The sequence below is a fragment of the Acomys minous genome, assembly GCF_964271855.1.
Source record: "Acomys minous genome assembly, chromosome: 2".
Taxonomy (NCBI): Eukaryota; Metazoa; Chordata; class Mammalia; order Rodentia; family Muridae; genus Acomys; species Acomys minous.
In genome coordinates, this window is record NC_140484.1 from 79,207,210 (window position 1) to 79,225,308 (window position 18,099).

The 18,099-nt window shown below is 40.6% G+C and overlaps 2 protein-coding genes and 1 long non-coding RNA gene across 16 annotated transcripts in view; 2 read left to right on the top strand and 1 right to left on the bottom strand.

Annotated features, from left to right (window-relative positions):
* On the top strand, window positions 1-8,238 carry ERI2 (ERI1 exoribonuclease family member 2). 9 transcript variants are annotated; one of them, XM_084767203.1, is made up of 9 exons: window positions 1-33; window positions 549-728; window positions 2,199-2,277; window positions 3,304-3,431; window positions 4,107-4,263; window positions 5,166-5,266; window positions 5,522-5,603; window positions 6,134-6,222; window positions 6,419-8,238. In XM_084767203.1, exons 2-9 carry the CDS (start codon window positions 678-680, stop codon window positions 7,700-7,702), a joined length of 1,971 nt encoding a protein of 656 aa, XP_084623329.1. In that variant the 5' UTR covers window positions 1-33; window positions 549-677; the 3' UTR covers window positions 7,703-8,238. The 9 variants fall into 9 exon arrangements, with proteins under 9 accessions (XP_084623329.1, XP_084623327.1, XP_084623328.1 ...); XM_084767201.1 differs by lacking the exon at window positions 1-33 and adding an exon at window positions 2,044-2,111 and having other exon boundaries at window positions 601-728; window positions 2,194-2,277; XM_084767202.1 differs by lacking the exon at window positions 1-33 and adding an exon at window positions 2,044-2,107 and having other exon boundaries at window positions 601-728.
* The window catches only part of ACSM3 (acyl-CoA synthetase medium chain family member 3), a 23,568-nt gene continuing 13,439 nt past the window's right edge, over window positions 7,971-18,099 (bottom strand). For 5 of the 6 annotated variants that reach the window (XM_084767285.1, XM_084767284.1, XM_084767286.1 and 2 more), the window contains 7 exons: window positions 17,959-18,085; window positions 16,794-16,874; window positions 15,509-15,610; window positions 14,369-14,496; window positions 14,176-14,275; window positions 8,939-9,062; window positions 7,971-8,593 (listed from right to left, as the gene is read on the bottom strand). In XM_084767285.1, the coding sequence (XP_084623411.1) occupies window positions 8,511-8,593; window positions 8,939-9,062; window positions 14,176-14,275; window positions 14,369-14,496; window positions 15,509-15,610; window positions 16,794-16,874; window positions 17,959-18,085 (745 nt within the window). In that variant the 3' untranslated portion in view covers window positions 7,971-8,510. The remainder of the gene's footprint in view (window positions 8,594-8,938; window positions 9,063-14,175; window positions 14,276-14,368; window positions 14,497-15,508; window positions 15,611-16,793; window positions 16,875-17,958; window positions 18,086-18,099) is intronic. The other variant, XM_084767289.1, reaches the window with a different exon arrangement.
* LOC311589181 overlaps window positions 15,619-18,099 on the top strand; it is a 4,269-nt gene continuing 1,788 nt past the window's right edge. The window contains exon 1 of the long non-coding RNA XR_014776438.1: window positions 15,619-16,097. This is a non-coding gene — a long non-coding RNA (uncharacterized lncRNA). The remainder of the gene's footprint in view (window positions 16,098-18,099) is intronic.

The window sequence follows — 18,099 nt, forward strand, 5'->3', positions numbered from 1 at the left end:
ATAGGCGGTGTGCATGTTCTCCCTATTTTACAGGTAAGAGAGAGGGATCCAGTGAGGTCAGTGAGGTCAGTGGGCAAGTCCTCCCTCATCCTTCTGCAGGGACCTTCCAGGTGGTGGGGCAGGTGACCTCTAAGCACAGACAGACGACTTTTTGCTCACCTTGGTTTGAGGCTGCGTGTCCTCATCGTCCCACGGACATCTATCCAACTCTGTCCCCAGGGCTGAGTCCGGGGCCTCCTTCCTCTTCCTGGGGTTGATCCATGCGCTGCAGGGAAAAGATCAGCTGGAGCTGATCACCTCTCGGAGAACAGGAAACCGCCAGGGTCTCTCTCGCAACAAGCGCAGCAGAGCCCTGACGGTTTATTTTTCTCTGAGAAGCAGCTCGAACCAGTTTACCACGCTTTGCCCTCGCAGAAAATCGCGCGAGGCTACTTTTCTCTCAGTGCAGATTAGAAGTCCGAGTCACCCCAACCGGAGCTTTCCTAGAGGCACCCCGGGAACAGGGCGGGAGTCTCCTCTTTCTCAAGCCTCCGTCCACGCCCCTCCAGGTCCCGACCCGCCCCCCAGGAACGCCCCACCTACGCAGACTCCGGCCGCCAGCCACTCAAACCCTCTGGCTTCCCCTGCCGCGCCAGCGTTTAAACGGGCCGGAAGTAAGGGAGGCTAACTTCCGGCTGATGGACTCGGAGGCAACCAGTGTCGGGAATGGCGACCAAGAGACTGGCCCGGTACGCTAGGGGTTTCCCCGCAGGGTTGGCGGCGGTCATGCAGCCGTTTTGTCTGGGTCTGAAAGGCCCCTGACGAGCCTCGGTTTCGGGCCCCACGCCGCCATCCGCGCCAAGTTTGAGGAGCCGGAGGGATCTCGGGCTGCTTGGCGTGCCAGTGCCGTATTGGGTCTGTTCGTGGTAGGTCTTGTGGATACTGTTCCCGGGCTGGTGCCGCTGCACCCATTGCATCCAGGTGACCTGCCTAGCCCAGTTTTATTTTGGATACTCTGTGTAAGTTTGAGATTTGTGGACACAGTGTGACTACCATGCCAGGCATAGTGGAGCGCGCTTACAATCCCAGCGAAGCAAGTTCTAGGCCAGCCTGGTCTACATGGAGCTGTTTGAGCAGACTGGGGCTACGTAAGCAAGACTGTCTCAAAACAAAAACCTACATGGTATATTAATGAGTAGCGTGAGTTTCAGAGTTTTAGAATCTCACCAAAGTTAAAATACTGTAGCCGTCTTTAACAAATCACCTACTTTTTAAATACCTCCTAGAATAGTTTTACCACTCTAGTTTAATATCTCCTGATGAAGTAACTCGTCAATTTTAGCTTTCAATTCCACATCCCTACACTGCCCTCATAGCTTGTCCTTTTCAAAAAGCCAAAGCCAAAATAACTACTCCAAGTGTCTGCCTGCGTAAAGTTGTACTCATCAGATTTTTGTCTTAGCTGCATTTGGGATCGTGGTTAACCCTTTCCTTTCCTTGGACTCAAGTGTATTGCTCTCGGGTGTCTTTATCATAGATTGCCTTCCAGTAGTACTTTGGTTATCTTACTTCCCTAGATTTTTAGAGCTTGGGGAATCCCTAGATTTTTAGAGCTTAGAAACAGGCGTTATCTCCTTAGAACAAAGCAAGGGCTTGAAAAATACAAAAATAGCTAAAGATTTTTAGTGCGTCCTTACAGTTATTTTGAGTTCCTCATTTTTGCAAATGGGTAATATGGATACTAAACTCAAGAGAGGATGGCAGTTAGCACAAGAAACTAGAGCTTTTAAAGTCTGGTCCTAGTTTCCTTCAATCAGTACACAACTGCTGTTGTTTGTGACAGGATCTTGCTATGTACCCCAACCTATTCTTAAATTTAGGTCTGCTTTGGCCTGCTGAGTTCTGAGCGTTCAGGTGTATGCCCCCACCCCCACCCCCACCCCAATTTCCAATTATAGTACATTAATGGAGACTTAACCATTTGTTTAGTGTTATTATTTTGATAACATGTACTAAAATGGAGTATAATGAGTTTATTGCTCTTCCTTGGCTTTGCATTTTTAGGCGGCTTGGATTAATTAGGAGAAAGTCTGTTACACCAGTAAGTGGGAATCCAGGAGGAAACAGAGTCAGTAAGTCCCTGGTTTTGTTTACAGTTTGAAGCCTTGCACTTGGAACATTGGCAAAGCTGACGAGCACTCTGGTCTTTTGCAGAACAGTTGTATGACTACTTAATTGTCGTTGATTTTGAGTCTACCTGCTGGAACAATGGGAGGCACCACAGGAGCCCTGAAATAAGTAAGTCTGGGCTCCCAGTGGCCAAAGCTAGTGCTCCATGAGTCTTTGTAAGTTTCTAGATATAAACCAGCCAATAAGAAAACAGAATGCTGTAAACTGGCAGTTTAATATAAAAACTATTTTACCTGAAGAGAAGAAAAAAATACCAAATACCTGGATGTGTTATGCAAAGTAGCTAGTTGTTTTAAGATTATATTTGAAACTTTAATTGGATAGAAACTGAAAAACGAGCTGGAGAGATGGCTTAATGATTTAAAAGTACTGGCCACTCTTCCAGAGGTCCTGAGTTCAATTCCCAGCAACCACTTGGTGGCTCACAACCATCTGTAATGCAAACCAATGCCCTCTTCTGGTATGCATGAAGAAAGTGTACTCATATACATAAAACAAATATTTTTTAAAAAGAAACTGAAAAAATGGCTTTGCAATAATAAAGTGCATTTTAGCTCCCGTGTAGTCTCTCATATTTAATTGTAAAACTAAATGGGCACATACCTTTGATATTTTGATTGATTTCTTTGCACAGCTTTATTATAACTGTTTCTCACTATTTTGGTTATTTCTAATAAGCTTTTACTGGAATTGATTATTTACTAATGCTGTTATCAAAGCAGTGTGTATTTAGAATGATTTATATATTCAGGCTGGGTGTGGTGGTACACACCCTTAGTCCTTGCACCCAGAAGGCAGAAACAGGTGAATCTCTGAGTTTGAAGCCAGCTTGATCTATATCTGTTGTTCTCAACCTTCCTACTGCTAAGATACTTTAAAACTATTTCTCATGTTGTGGTAACCCCTCAACTATAAAATTATTTTTGCTGCTACATCATAACTAGTTTGTGACTGCTACGAATCATAATGTAAGTATAATATGCAGGATATCTGATATGCAACCCCTGTGAAAGGGTCATTCAACCCCCAATGGTTTGCAGCCCCCAGAATATTTTAGTCAGACCCTGCCGCAAAATAAATAATAAATAATAAATAAATCAACTATAAATGCTAATGCATGGTTCTTCCATTTAGTTGAATTTCCAGCAGTTTTGTTGAGTACAACGACTGGAGAGATTGAGTCCGAGTTTCATGCTTATGTTCAGCCTCAAGAACACCCAATTCTTTCTGAATTTTGCACAGAACTGACAGGGATAAAACAGGTATGATGCAAATTTTAGAAGCTCGGATATCAGTTTCCAAAAGAAAAATAAAAGCTAGTTAGTGCTTGGAATTAAACTTATTCAGTCTTAAGAGACATGATGTCTCTTCCATAAGTGTACTGGAATCCTGAAAAAAAAAAACAAACAACTGAATACTGCTATAAACATAAAGGTCAAGCTGGGTGGTGGTGATGCACGCCTTTAATCCCAGCACCTGGGAAGCAGAGGCAGGCAGATCTTTGTGAGTTCAGGGCCAGCCTGGACTACAGAGCGAGTTCCAGGACAGCCAAAGCTACATAGAGAAACCCTGTCTCAAAAAACCATAAAGGTCAAGTGTTGGAGCTCAGCGCAGTGGAGCTCAGCTGGGCTGTGTGAAGCCAGGCTTTGAGCTCCAGAGAGTTGATTTTACAGAAGTAATGTAACTCACTGTCCTCTATTTCTGTGAGACTGGTCTTATGGTTTTCACGTCTGTGAGACTGTAGAGTTACCAGGCTAGTTTCTCTTACCGCGGTGAACTCAAGTCTGCAGAACTTGCCTGTGTGTGTTAACATGTCTTTACTGGATAAACTGTCAGTCAGAAGCTCTTCTTTGTTCACCCATCACGCAGAGTTGTGATAAATGCTCAGTGGCTCAGGAGTTCTTTGGTTGAGTTCAGATCCTGTGATGTCTAATCAGGTCCAAGTTGATGAAGGAGTCCCCCTGAAGATTTGCTTATCTCAGTTCTGTAAATGGATTCACACGATGCAGCAGAAGAAGAAAATCGGGTTTGCTACTGGCAATTCAGAGCCGTCCACATCTGACGTAAAACTGTGTGCGTTTGTTACCTGGTCAGGTAAGAGCATGAGTTGTGCCTGTCAATCACCCTGGGTAGCACTGAGGCGGAGGAGGTGGCCCAGCAGATGCCGTGTTTGTTCACTGTACAGCAGGAGGACCAGTGTTGTAAAAGCCTCGTGGGCATAGTGGGCCGTCTGTACTACAAGTATACTAAGTCAAACAAGGAGTCCCAGGAGCACGCTGGCTAGCCAGGCTGCCTAAAGCAGAGTCTAGGCTCAGTAGACAAGAGAAAAGAGTCGGCTCCTAATGTCAGTCTTGGACCTCTGTATAAATATACACATGCGTGTGCACACACCTGCACCTCCACACTTGTGAACATGTGGCACATACATAAGTCCCACCCATCAAAAAGAGTAGCATTGCCACCCTGCAGTCCCTGATTTCTAGTTTTATTCTTGTTAACCTGGAGTTATGCTTGTTGACCTCATTGACCAGAGAAAAGAAATCAAGGGCCACACAGATACTAACCAAGAAAAGAAAATTCATTCATATTTTTAAAATCATAATTCTCCAGGCCAATGAGAAACTCTGTCTCAAAATAAGATGGGTGCCACTTGGGTACATGTGAGGCTGTCCTCTGACCTGCACACCCACCGCTCACATGAGCGTACGTGCACACCCACACATACTCACCTTTACACACACAAAAGGTGTTATCTTGAAACAGTTATCAAGATAATTCTTAATGGTAAGTTATATAAGGTGAAAAATAATTAAAATATATGAGCATTAGTTATTAGCACAGCAATTAAATCATACTGCTCTATCTTGTTCTGAGGGGTTTTTTGTTTTTGTTTTTGTTTTTTTGGGGGGGGGGTTTTTTTGTTTGGTTGGTTGGTTTTTTTTGTAAATGGGAAAACACTGATATCTCTGACTTTTATTTTAATATCTATCATGCAGACTGGGACTTGGGCGTTTGCCTAGAGTATGAGTGTAGACGAAAGCAGCTGTTAAAACCTGTGTTCTTAAATTCTTGGATTGATCTCAGAGCAACTTACAAGGTAAGGATCATGGATGGGTGCGTGGTCACTCTGTTCCTGCTGAAAAGTATATGCACTTTATTTTACTGGTGTGAATTTCTACAAACAAGGTATTTTTCTTTTGGAATGTTCACATAAATATGTATCTTACAATATTTGAGACAGCATAGCAATAATAACTCCCAAATCTGATAGAACTAAAAGTTATGAGAAATAACTTTATAGCCTCTATAATATCATTATATTTTTAAAAATATGTCTTTTTTATTTGACTAGCTTTTTTATAAGAGAAAACCCAAAGGACTGAGCGGTGCCTTGCAGGAAGTGGGAATAGAATTTTCAGGACGAGAACATTCTGGTTTGTATAAATTGATAATCATTTTATTCTGTAAGTCATTTGACTTTTGTAAAATTTCCATTTTAGTTTCATTTAAGGTGTAGTGTTGTTATTAATACCTTTCAACCTAAAAAATGTTCTTAGCTTATATAATTTATAATTTTTGAATTAAATTTGAATTTAGATAAAGAGTATAACTTAGTGGTTCTAGTTGGTTTAAAAATAAATAATGAAGTAATGATCATATTAAACAGAAGCACAAATGCCCAGATAATATGATGGACTAGTGAAAAAAACTGTACATGAGTAACTATGTTTTCATAAATGATGATCTATAGAGAAGCTGTCTAACAAATTTTCACCTGTGTAAATACAAGCCATTCATTGGTACTGCTGTCATAACTTCCCACATATCAATTTATGACGATTAAAGTTAGCAGGTGGTCATAAAACTAGCAATATGCCCCAATTTCTGTTAAGTGTAATTTGTTTTCTGTTAATTCTTTATGTTTGTACCACAGCACTCAGTGTTTGATACTTTATTTCCTCAGGCTTAGATGATTCTCGGAACACTGCTCTTCTTGCTTGGAAAATGGTCAGGGATGGTTGCGTAATGAAAATTACCAGGTCCTTGAACAAGGTTAGTGATGTCTTGCCTCTTTATTCTGTCATTTTGAGTTCTAGGGTAGTAGTCAAAGGTTCATTAAAATGTTGATTTCATGAGTGTAGTCACTTGTACAGCAATGTTATTTTTCCCTCTTTTGTCATATATAATATCTACTGAAGAAATTATAAATGCAGTTCCTAAAGTAGTGGATTTGTCTATGGAATCACAGGTTCTCACTAAGAAGAATCCCAAGATTTTGGCCAGAAATTTGGGTACAGATCAAGTTGAAGAAGCATCTGCCTGCATATATCAAAAGGAGCCCAAAAATACAGTAACTATTCTGGAAAATGCTCAAATGAATTCAGTTTGTGCAAATTCCTCCACAAAGGACCAATTACAGTTAAAGAGCAGCATGAAAGCAGACACTCAGAATATCAAGCGTTGCTTTTCTCTTTTCACTACTAAGCCCTCAACATTTGTGCAACAGTTGTGTTCTCCCACCTTGAAGCCAGGAAAAAGTGATCAGCTTGCCTCGAATGACAGCTCAAAGTCTTCAACACTTAACTCGAACTTGGTACTTGTATCAACAACCATTCCATCTGTTAATCTTGTTTCTGATGTAGAAATGGGTCACACTTCTGACTGTTTACCTCTGTTGGCTGAGTGGGAAGATAGAGTTTTACTGCCAGCATCTCAGGCTGACCAAGATACAGATTGTATGCTTCCTTTTAGTGACACAAACGTAGATACTTCGTTTAACTCTGGAGAGAGATCAATGGTTTTAAAAGATTCAGAAATCCTTAGTTATGAAAACCTTGAAGAACTTAAGGAAACTCCTCAACACACGGAGGCATCTAAGTCTATTGTGTATAAGAGTCCTCACAGTACAATCTATAATGTAAAAGGAGCCAAACATCCAGGGTCAGATGCTTCTGCTTTTAAATTTCCCGAATGCAGACCGTTTCCCTTCAGCAGTGTTAATGCCAGCGTGTCACACCCTTCAGTTTTGAAGAAACAACCTCTTTTAGGTGGTACTAAAAGGAATTCATCTAGTCCCTCAGCTCTCCCACGAGCAAAAAAGCAGACCTTTGCTATCCATGAAGAAAAATCGACATCACCTACTTGCTCTCCAGGAACTTCTTCGCATAAAGTTCCTCCCTTCATATTAACATCCACAGTTAATCTACAAGAGCCTTGGAAATCTGGAAAGATGACACCTCCCTTATGCAAGTGTGGCAGAAGATCTAAGCGGCTTGTTGTTTCTAATAATGGGCCAAACCACGGGAAAGTCTTCTACTGTTGCCCTATTGGGAAATACCAAGAAAACAGAAAATGCTGTGGTTATTTTAAATGGGAACAAACACTTCAAAGGGAAAGAACCAATAGCAAGGCTCTATCTCATTCCTCTGGAGGACTCTCTTTCAGCTCTCCAGAAACAAGCCGTATTCATGAGAGAAATTTAAATTTTCCTCTTAAAAATTCTTTACGACTCAGACCTTCAATGAGAAATTGATAAACTCTTTTCTAAACTGTCTTTTACGTCAGTATAAGCCTTCTGTGACTTTTATGCAGGACTGGTAACGGTGTTGGTTCAAGTTATACAGTCTCGGCGTGTCTGAGCCCTCCAGCCAGCGACATGGAGCAGGTCACACAGACAGAAGGGAAGTGGACTGCATGACTCACACTCTTGCTCATAGATGTCTTTCTACACTCTGTTGTCTGGTCATATAGGAATCCTTGTTCCTTCAGTTCCCAAGCATAAAGAACCACAAAGAAAAATATTTTTATAAACCATATTTTTTAGATTAAGTTTATTAAATAGCCATAGAGCAGGACAGCTGTCTCTTGTAGTTAGACCTTGAAAGAAATTTCAAACTATTTTTAAATTACATGAATAAAAATATGGCTAATAAAATTCTTACTCAACTTTTAGGTAAATATTCTAAGAATTATGACAGTTTTCTAAAAACAATTTTTTTAGTTTTTTATTTTCAAAGTTTGAAGATTTGTTCTGATTTGTATATTATCATATTAAAAATTTTCAGTTAAGTTTTGAAAACCAGTGGGGCAGAGATTTAGTTTAGAAACTGCTCCTAAAATAGATTATAAAAGGTCTCAGCAACTGATGACATTCATTTCATGTTACCAGATTCCAGGGACAGTGACATGAACGCTATTTGATTTTTGGATTTCAGCCTCTGATGTCATAACTGCAGCGTACTTCAAATCCAGTTTAAAGGCCATCTGCTCAGAGCATCCATCATTCCCGCAGAATTGTAGACACCGTGTTTATAGCTATGTGGATGATTAGTGCAAGGAGTTTAAATGGTTTTCCATTCTTTTTTCCTCAGTTCGTTTCTTTTGACCTTCCCACTGACAGTCTTTGGCAGCTCTTCGATAAATTCTACCTGTTGGTGTTAAGGGAGGGAAAAAGTTAGTCTGGCACTTGTGAACTTGAGCTCAGGCCAGTTATGTAATAGATCTGTTTTGACTTCTAGGTGAAAGGATGGTTGAAGTTGGGTTTTGTTGTTGTTGTTTCTTTTTCTTTTTCTTCTTTTTTTTACATTTAGTATTATGAGCTAATTATGTTAGGGGCTTCCATTTAATTTCAAAAATGTTGATTATCTATTGTCATTCTGATTAGACCTTCTTGTGTAGCATATTAAGGAGAAAGGTCATTTAAAAGGAAAAAACAAAAGATTGAAAATTTCCCAAAACATTGAACAAATACCGGTTGTAACAAGGGTACCTACCTTTCTGGGGTATTTGTAAGGTGCTGTGGTCTTTTTCACATGCTCCTGAATTTCCTTTTTCAGTTGTTCTTGATCGTGGGACTTGTAATCAGGATTCAGAACAATAAAAGCCTTTACTACCTAAAGTAAATGTATAGAGCCACAGATGAGTTATGCATTACCCGTGCCTTGGTATGTCTTGTCTGCTTTCTCTCACTGGGAATCTGCCTGGTGGAGTGAACTGTAGGGGGCAGAGTGGGGACAAGGTGTAGTCCCTACTGTGCGCTCATGATCCTAAGCCACCCCGGTGATCTGTATGTAGGGTGACTACAGCCTGCTTTGCTCAGGATCGCCCTTGAACCCTTGCTCTAACTACATTTTGAAATGTGTGTTCTGATTTGAGTCTGATTACCTCTGCCCTTAACTTCCCCTTGGAAACAGGGCAGCACACTAAATACAGCCTCTTGTATAAGAGCCCAGCTTCTAGGCCCTACTCAGCCCAGCACTTACTGAAGGGGACAGCTCACTCAGACCATGTGTTCTATTTGTTTTTTTGTTTTTTGGGGTGGGGGTGTTCAGAGTCTTGTTATGTATATCAGGCTGGCTTTGAACTCACAGTGGTTCTCCTGTCTTCAGCTTCTCAAGTCCTGGGGTTACACTTCTACACTTGGTTTATTTTTCTCTCCAGTAAGGATTGAACCCAGAGACTTGTGCATACTTGACAGTACTTCTGAGCCCTTACATGCATTCTTTATACAAAGCCCTAGTGACACCATCAGCCATTTTGCTCTTGTTCTGACCCACTGACGTGACTGACAAGCAGGAGTAGAGATGATGATGGCTGTTGCTATGCCCACAAATTCTGCTCCCTACAGTCAGTCCTTCCCAGAACTGTTTTTCGGAGATCTGCCTAGAGTTTTAGAACCTTTAGTGGGAAAAAAAGAAGTTTGAGTAGGATGCTGGCTGTTTTAGTCTTCCCTGGGCAGTGCCAGCACTTCCACTTACTTCTTTCTCGAGATGCACAATTCTAGCTGAGGCGATCAGTATTCGGCACCAAATCCAGATCCTAACATGGGCTAGAGTCGAGAGAGGCCCTTACAACTATTTCATGATTAAGTGCTCTCTTCTTAGGAAACTTAATAAATCTTACTGAATTTATTTTTTGCACTCCTTAATCTCAGAGAAAAGCTTAATCAGAATTTATTTGAAATAGTCACTTAGAAAAGCCATTTGTAAGAATTGACAACAATTTTTTCACATTGAAAATTGTTTACCGGAGGTATTTTGTTTTGTTTTGTTTTTTTAACACTTTATGATCAATTGTCCTTTTTTGTTTGTTTTATTTTTAAATTTTTTGAATATTTCTAATTAACATATTGATATCATCAGCAAGTTATCTATCTATGCATGTATTCTGAGTACAATTTTATTCTATTTATTTTTGTTAGTTTATTTTTGCAACTTTATGAACATTTTCATTAATTGAAAAAATTAAAACTGTTTACAAACATTGGTTCACATGTTAACTTTTATAGCCTTGATGACATGTACTTTATCTTCCTATAAGCCATTACAGAAAATACTAACTTAGCAAAAAAAAACATTGTAACATTACGGTTAAGAGAAAGGGGTTGGGGATTTAGCTCAGTGGTAGAGCATTTGCTAGGCCCTGGGTTCGATCCTCAGCTCTGAAGAAAAAAAAAGAGAAAGAAAGAAAAAAGTACGAAAACTGAGATGGGTGATAGTAGCACCGGTCTTTAACCCCAGCATTTGGAGAAGCAGACAGATCTCTGAGTTCCAGCCCAGCCTGGCCTACACAGCTAGTGCTAGGACAGCCAGGGCTCAAAAAAACCAAAAGACCAAAATAACAAGAGTATGAACACTAAAGTTAGACAACCCAGACCCAAGGCAGTTTGTGTATCTCGATAAACTATCCTTCAGTTTCTTTCTCTATGAAAGAAGCAAGGAGTTGAAAAGCTGGCCTAAATGCAAGGCTTAGAATAATAGTTGGAGCATACGAAGCCATCAAAAGCAATAGATCTCAGGTATAGGAGAAAAGAACAAAGGCTTAGGGTGCTTGCATTTATTTGCTTTGCTTTGATATTTTTTTAAACCCATGAACCTATCTTTTTGGGCCAGCAAGATGACATAGGGTAAAAGTCACTTGCTTCCAAGTCTAACATCCGAGTTTGATCCCTGGGCCTCACATGGTGGAAGGAGAGAGCCAACTACCAAAAGATGTCCTATGACCTCTACATGAGCACCGTGGCACAAGCGCGCGCACACACACACACACACACACACACACACACACACACACACACACACACGAGTGGCAGCAGGGCTTGGGGGGAATAAAAAAATGTAATTTTGAAAAAATTTAATCATTTAAGCTTAAGTTTCTCTGAAATTTTATGACGAATCTTAGGTTTTTCTGAACAATGTCTGTGGCTGGACCAGTCCATGGCCAGCAGCCACTAGCAACATGTGGCCATTTAAATTAAGTTTATTTGACCAGTCTCGTCCTATTGCATGTAATTAGTAGCTGTGGATGTTTTATTTACTAGATGCCAGGGAAGAACATTTTCATGACTGCCTAAGCCCAAGTCCAGCAGTGACCCGCAGCCTAGGTCAGATTCTTAGAGTTCTGCGAGCTGAGGAATTGAAAGGTTTAGCCATCTCAGTAACCCTACCAACCTTCCTCTTGTTATTTTTAAAGGATTTCTCTATTGTTTTTATTTAATCTGTATGAGAGTTTTGTCTACATATAGATATGTGCACTGTGTGTGTGCCTGGTGCCCATGGTGGCCAAAAGAGGGCACCAGATACTGTGGAACTGCAGTTACAGAGCATTCTGAGCACCCCCTCCCCCACACCCAAACCTAATGGGTACTGAGAACTGAACCCAGGTCCCCTGCAAGAACAGCAAGTACTTTTAACCTCTGAGGTATCCCTGCCTGCCTGCCTGCCTGCCTACCTGCCTGCCTGCCTGCCTGCCTGCCTGCCTGCTTTTGGTCCTTTCCCTACTCCTTACATCCTTCCACATTCTAATATTCTAAAAACAGCATTTAAAATATTAAACATTATTTTCTAAAATAACAAGACTCATCAGCTCCATAATCCTTATTGGAAAATTTTGTCTTTTTAAAAAAGATCCTGCCAGGCATAGTAATGCACACTTGTAATTCTAGCATTTTGTTGCTGTCATGTCTTTTAATATCCTTTGATTTAGAATAACTTCCCCAGGCTTTTGCTTTCTTTTGTCACACCGATATTTCTTATTTCAGTCTATATTTTTATTATATGTATTTTACACAGATTTGTTTTACTCTTAACACATATGTTGGTCTCATGGCAGAATGTGAACAAAAAAAACACCTTTCTGGTCAATAGCTGATGGTAGGGACCCCAAACAGGGTGTGCCAGTTGGTAGACTCTTGGCTACCATAGGCAAGGCCAGTCCCAGCACTTTTGAAGCAGAGACAGAGCATCTTTCCTAGACTGCATCGCATGACCTTTTTGCAAGTAAAGTTGGTAGATAAAGAAAAAAAGCTTATGGAAAGCACACATTTTAAAGTTTTAGTAATTAGGGCCTAGAGAGATGGCTCAGCAGTTAAGAGCACTGGCTGCTCTTCCAGAGGGCCCGGTTTCAATTCTCAGCACCCACATGGCAGCTCTCACACCTGTCTGTAACTCCAGTTCCAGGAGATCTGCTATCTGATTCCCTCACACAGACGTATATACAGATAACAGCAATGCAAATAATAATAATAAAATCATTTTTTACATAAACTACTGGAAGGGAGAGAGAGAGACAGAGAGAGAGAGAGAGAGACTGATGGGGAATCAAAGCTCAAGCCTTGCACATACTGAGCAAGCTCCCCATCATTAAGTTACATCTTCCCTGAAAATAAAATTTTCAAAGCAAAGCAGCCTGTGAAATTCTTTAAAAATATATTAAAGTATGAAAATCAACTAAGAAAACAATAACATGTCGGTTAAGAAAATGCTTTTATATAATCCCAGAGGATAAGTTAAAACTCATGAAGGTTGTCAAATGTAATTTGGCTTAACTGTACGAGGAATTCTTAAAACAGGCTGCAGTAAACAATACATAGGCATATAAAAACTACCGGTGTTTTGGGTAATGTCTTTAAGTCTTCATTGCATGTGATTTTGATCAGTTTTTGTGGAACTTGCTACCCAATCAAAGATCTGGTTGGTCCTTTCCTAGAGAAGGAGTCAAACTGGCTAGAACAGGCCTGTCACAGAACATCAAAGCTGTCTGTGGCATGCCGCACGTTGCTGTCTTGCACATGGATGCCTTGAGGCACCCACCTCTGTCTTCTGCCAGGAAGTGTTGCAGCCCACAGGTGTTGGGAGTTTCTGGAGTTTCCCTTCACTCTGGCTAATGTCACCACTACACCAAGACTATAGAGGAACTGTAACCCACCTACAGATCATATTCTGGGATACCTAGTGATGGCGAAGCCAACTGTGGTCCTAAAGGCTCTACAGCCACCCTTTCCCAAATAAGCATTTGCCTCGATAGACAGAACTGATGATGACAGCAAGGTATGGGAAGAGCTAAGACCCTGTGAGTGAAATTTAGTGAAGAGACCTTTTAAAAACTTGATCTGCTCCCTCCTCTCATCGACCTCAGCTACTCCCCTCCATAGTAAAATGTGGCTAACATAAGCACTGCTCAAGACCTCAAACAGCCTGGGGCACCCATGGACACAACACATTAACCTCCAGCATAAAAGATCACTTAAGGAAAATAATCATGGAAGGAGAGCCATCCTTGTTTTATGGCAACATTAAAAGGTAAAGTAATTCATTTTAAGTAAAATATTGTTTAAAAGTGAATAAAGTGCTTTCTGCTTAAGTTTAACAATGTGGGTTTGTATCCCAAGCCCCATGCAAAAAACAAAACAAAACAACAAAAAAGCCAAACTTGGCAGTGCAAGTTATTACCCCAGCACTCACGACAGTGCAGGTCACCAGCATTCGGGAGGAGGCAGGTGGGGCAGGGGCTTACTGGCCTACCAACCAGCCTAGCCTAAGCAGTGAGCTCCGGTAAAAAAAAAAAAAAAGGAGTGAAGAAGTGACTGAAGAAGGTATCTCAGTATCCGTATGTGCCTACACAGGGAACTCACATCCACATATATGTATATAGCACACAAGACCACACAATTAAATGAAGTATGTTTTTAGATGATCAAAGTTGAAAGTAGACAGTCAGTTCTTTTACCTCTCCTCGGATGGGGTCTGGGCTGCTGACAACAGCTGATTCTGCAATGGAAGGATGCTCTATCAGGGCACTTTCTACCTCAAATGGTCCGATTCGGTAACTAAGAAAACATGATAGGAACTCATAAGGATGAGTTACAGATTCATCCAGAATGCTTGGTAAACAGACATTCACATATGGAAAAGAAAGTTACCCAGAGGATAAGATGATGTCATCTGATCTTGCAACAAACCAGAAATAGCCATCTTCATCCATATATCCTCTGTCTCCAGTGATGTAAAAGTTCCCCCTTAGAGTTGAAGCTGTTTTTGAAGGATTATCCTGGGGGCGGGGGGGAAGCATTTTGTTAATGTTATTATGAATGTGACTCTTTGGTCCAGTCATTTTTTTAATGTTGAAAGAAAAAGAAAGCTTGGCTCCTCTGAGAAGCATCAGGATGAAGATGCAGAGTGCAGTAGCAATGAATTCTAAGCATGGGTCTAGTTTTGCAGTTACAAAGACTTGGTTCAACTCCTGGAGACTGTTTTATATAGATTGTAAGATAACTTGCAGCATCCCAAAGATTTGGAGACTAGGCAAAACTAAGCCTTTTTCTAAATAATGCCTAACACAGGCAGGAAAAGAGAGGAGGGTTAAAGAAAGCACACAATGCCTAATTCAGAGCAAATGTGGTTTTTGATTTGGTTTGGTTTACATAAGAAAAGACCAGTTCTATACCTGGCTTAAGAAGAAAACAAACTACCTTCCATAAAGTTCACTGGCAGGTGTGATCTGGGCCTCTTAGTATATTGATATAAACCTTGCTCTAATTTGTATACCATGGCTAGAGATAAGAAAGCTGCTGGTGAAATGAATTTACTTAACCCTGTGGCCCCATTCCGTGTTTCTCTACCACCTCTGGAGTAGGAAGAGAGCTAGCTAATCATATGTCAGAAAAATAATTGTGTGCTGTTGGCTAGTTGAAAAGGATCTACAGGTCTTAAGAGAGCATATCTAAGAGCTCCTTTTATGGTTCCCTTCCAAGGAGAAGGCACCAATGCATTATTTGGCAAAAATGTTACTTCTTTAATTGCCTGTCTGTGGGATTATTATTCAAAGCAATGAATCTCTCAGGGAAGGACAGAGTTCCTAGGTTTGTTTTGTAAAAATAGGAATCGTGACCAAACACTTCGGTTGATACAGGGTCTCCGGTATTCTAAGCTGGCCTCATACATGCTTTGCAATAACTGAGGATGATCTTGAATTTGTGGCCTTCCTGCTTCTGTATCCCAAAGGCGAGAAGTAGACTTTTGAAGAATTAATAGAAAACAGTTTTTAAAAATAAAGCTCTTACCACATAATGAGTAAAAAGGCCAAATGGCCGCTCAGGAAGAACTTGAACACCAATGTCCCCTTCTTGTCCAGGAGGAAGGACAGTGCCATTTTCATCTAAAATCTAGAATAAAACGGGACAGTTTAGTTAAGAGAATTTTAGTTTGATGCCACATCTAGGATTTTACCTTTGAATCTTTTGGCCAGAATATAGGCTTAAAAAATATTCTATATGTTCTTTAAATTCTTAAATGCATTATTTACCCAAATCATAAAATGCAAATCACCAAACTATGAAAGAAGAGTGAAAATGTTCCTCACCTCCACCAGCTAGCAGTCGTCATGTTTCAGTGATGCTCTTTGGGACAATTATAGACAGGGAAAAAACTAGGGTCCCTTATGAAGTTTTGCAACCTGCTTTTGTCATTTAGCAACATGTCTTTGTTAAGTAAGCATGGATTGCAGAGTCTAGTGACACCTTCTTAAGTCAGGTGTACCAGGGAAGAGAAATAAGCAGAAGATTTCAAGCAAGTGACCTTGTGGTTTGCATGATCTGCTGACCTTGAGGAGCACGGATCCTAATCTTACAACTAAGCTTCAGTTACATACAGGTATGGGCCTTGTTCTCTGGAAATTGATCTCCTTTTGACAATATTGCTTTTTTCTATTTTTATATATTAGTGTAAATCCTTTGTCCACATCCACTTTTGAGGCTGAGTTGACTTGAGAAAACTTTAACCTTGTGCGAAGTGTACCAATGGGGGAAATACAATGCTTTCCCCATCCAGGCATCAGATGGTAGTAAGGGCTGTAGTTGAAGAAAGCCTGGAAGCAGGCAGGCAGGCCAGCAAAAAGAGAGGTGTGTGTTGCAGCCACTGTGAATGTGTGCCACTTTTGGGCCTGCTTGATCCCTTCAGCAGGGCCTGTCCTGCTTCTCCACATACTGTGGCCCACATACTGGAGCCAGTTTGCTTGAGATTGTGTTCCCACCCGAGGGGCTCTGGCTGCATGAACTTGGGTGAGTCCTTTAATTTCTCTGCATAGTTACCTGCAAAATGGTCCTATTCTTAGTATATCTTTAGGTTGGTTTTTTTTTTCTGGAAATTAAATGGGTAAATTCTGGTAAATGCCCAGAATCCATGCCACAATATAGGTGTTTGAAAAAAAAAAATAGGAAGAGTATTAAGCCAACACTTTCACCCAGTTCTCTTTGGTATAGAATTCAATGTATGGAAGCAGCACAGAATTACCACATCTAAAATGGGGGAGGGGATAGGAAACATTCTCCTGGAAGGAGACATGCAAACCTTCACATCAAAAGCTGGAGAAGGCTTTCCCATTGAGCCAGGCTTAATTTTCATCCCTTTGAAATTCCCACAGATTAGCACCTAGGTAAGGAGAAGAAGAAAATATGGTAACATTAAAAGTAATGTAAAATACTACTTCATCTATTGTGTATTCATTCATCAAAGAACTTAACTGTGAACCTGGGTCAACATTAAACCCATGAAATCTCTACTCTCATGGAATGGAGAGATTGACATTTTACCACTATATGCTATAGAGATGTAAGAAAATAAATTATATGAGTATATTAACATTCCTACTTAGATGAGCACAGTGGTCACTGTGCTGGCTGTTTTTAAGAAATTTGTTAATTTTCATAGTTGTTTAATTTTGGAATTCCAACATTTCTTGGTAATAATTCTCAGGGTTTTAAAGCTCAAACATTATAAATAAAACACACACACCCTCAAAATGTTCAACTTTTCCTTTTCTCTGCAGAGCTTGTCACCGTTTCTGCTACAAAATAACCACTTTGTTCTTTCTTTGTTAATCTTCTCTGGAGCTCTTGATGCTGAGGAGTAAACTGCTGCCTCACACATGCTCAGAAAGTGCTGTACCTCTAAGCTACACCCCTGACACACCCAATTTATCTGCATGAGTTCTTTAAAGAGCCCATTTTATTTTATCTTATTATTTATGTATTTTCTTGTTTACACAGCCCAGGGTCATCTTGAACTCACAATGTAACTGAAAAGGACTTTGATTTGATGCTCCTCCCTTTACCTTGAGATGTTGAGGTTACAGTAATGCTCTAGCATCTGCTTTCTAAGGAGTCTCCCAACAGACTTAATTCTTCTCGGGAACAGAAACTTGCTCACAGCGCTATATCTTGTGAATCTTTAGAACATCCCTAGTAACATAGATCCAGTGCTTTTTTTCTCTCATTAAAAATATTGTGACATCCTCACCTTGACCAGTTAATCATTTTTTTCTCAAAATGTTATAGAGGTCTCTTCCCCTTTTTTTTTTCAATTAGTTTTTCTCAAGCATTTCTTTCTTTTTAAAACATTGTTTCCTAACCACACCTCTCATTGCCCCTCCAGCAATCATAAGGACACATTAGACAATTTGGCTTTTAGTTATCCGGGTAATCCCAGCCAGCCCTGCCTTCAGTGGGGCAGCTACCGTTTCCGTCTGTCCGTATCCTTCGAAGATGTCTAGGCCTGTCTTCCTTTTCCATTGGTCCATGACTTCAGGGTTGATGGGTTCCCCAGCACTCACACAGTGCTTCAGACTGTTGAGCTTATAGCTTCTCCAGAAACAGGG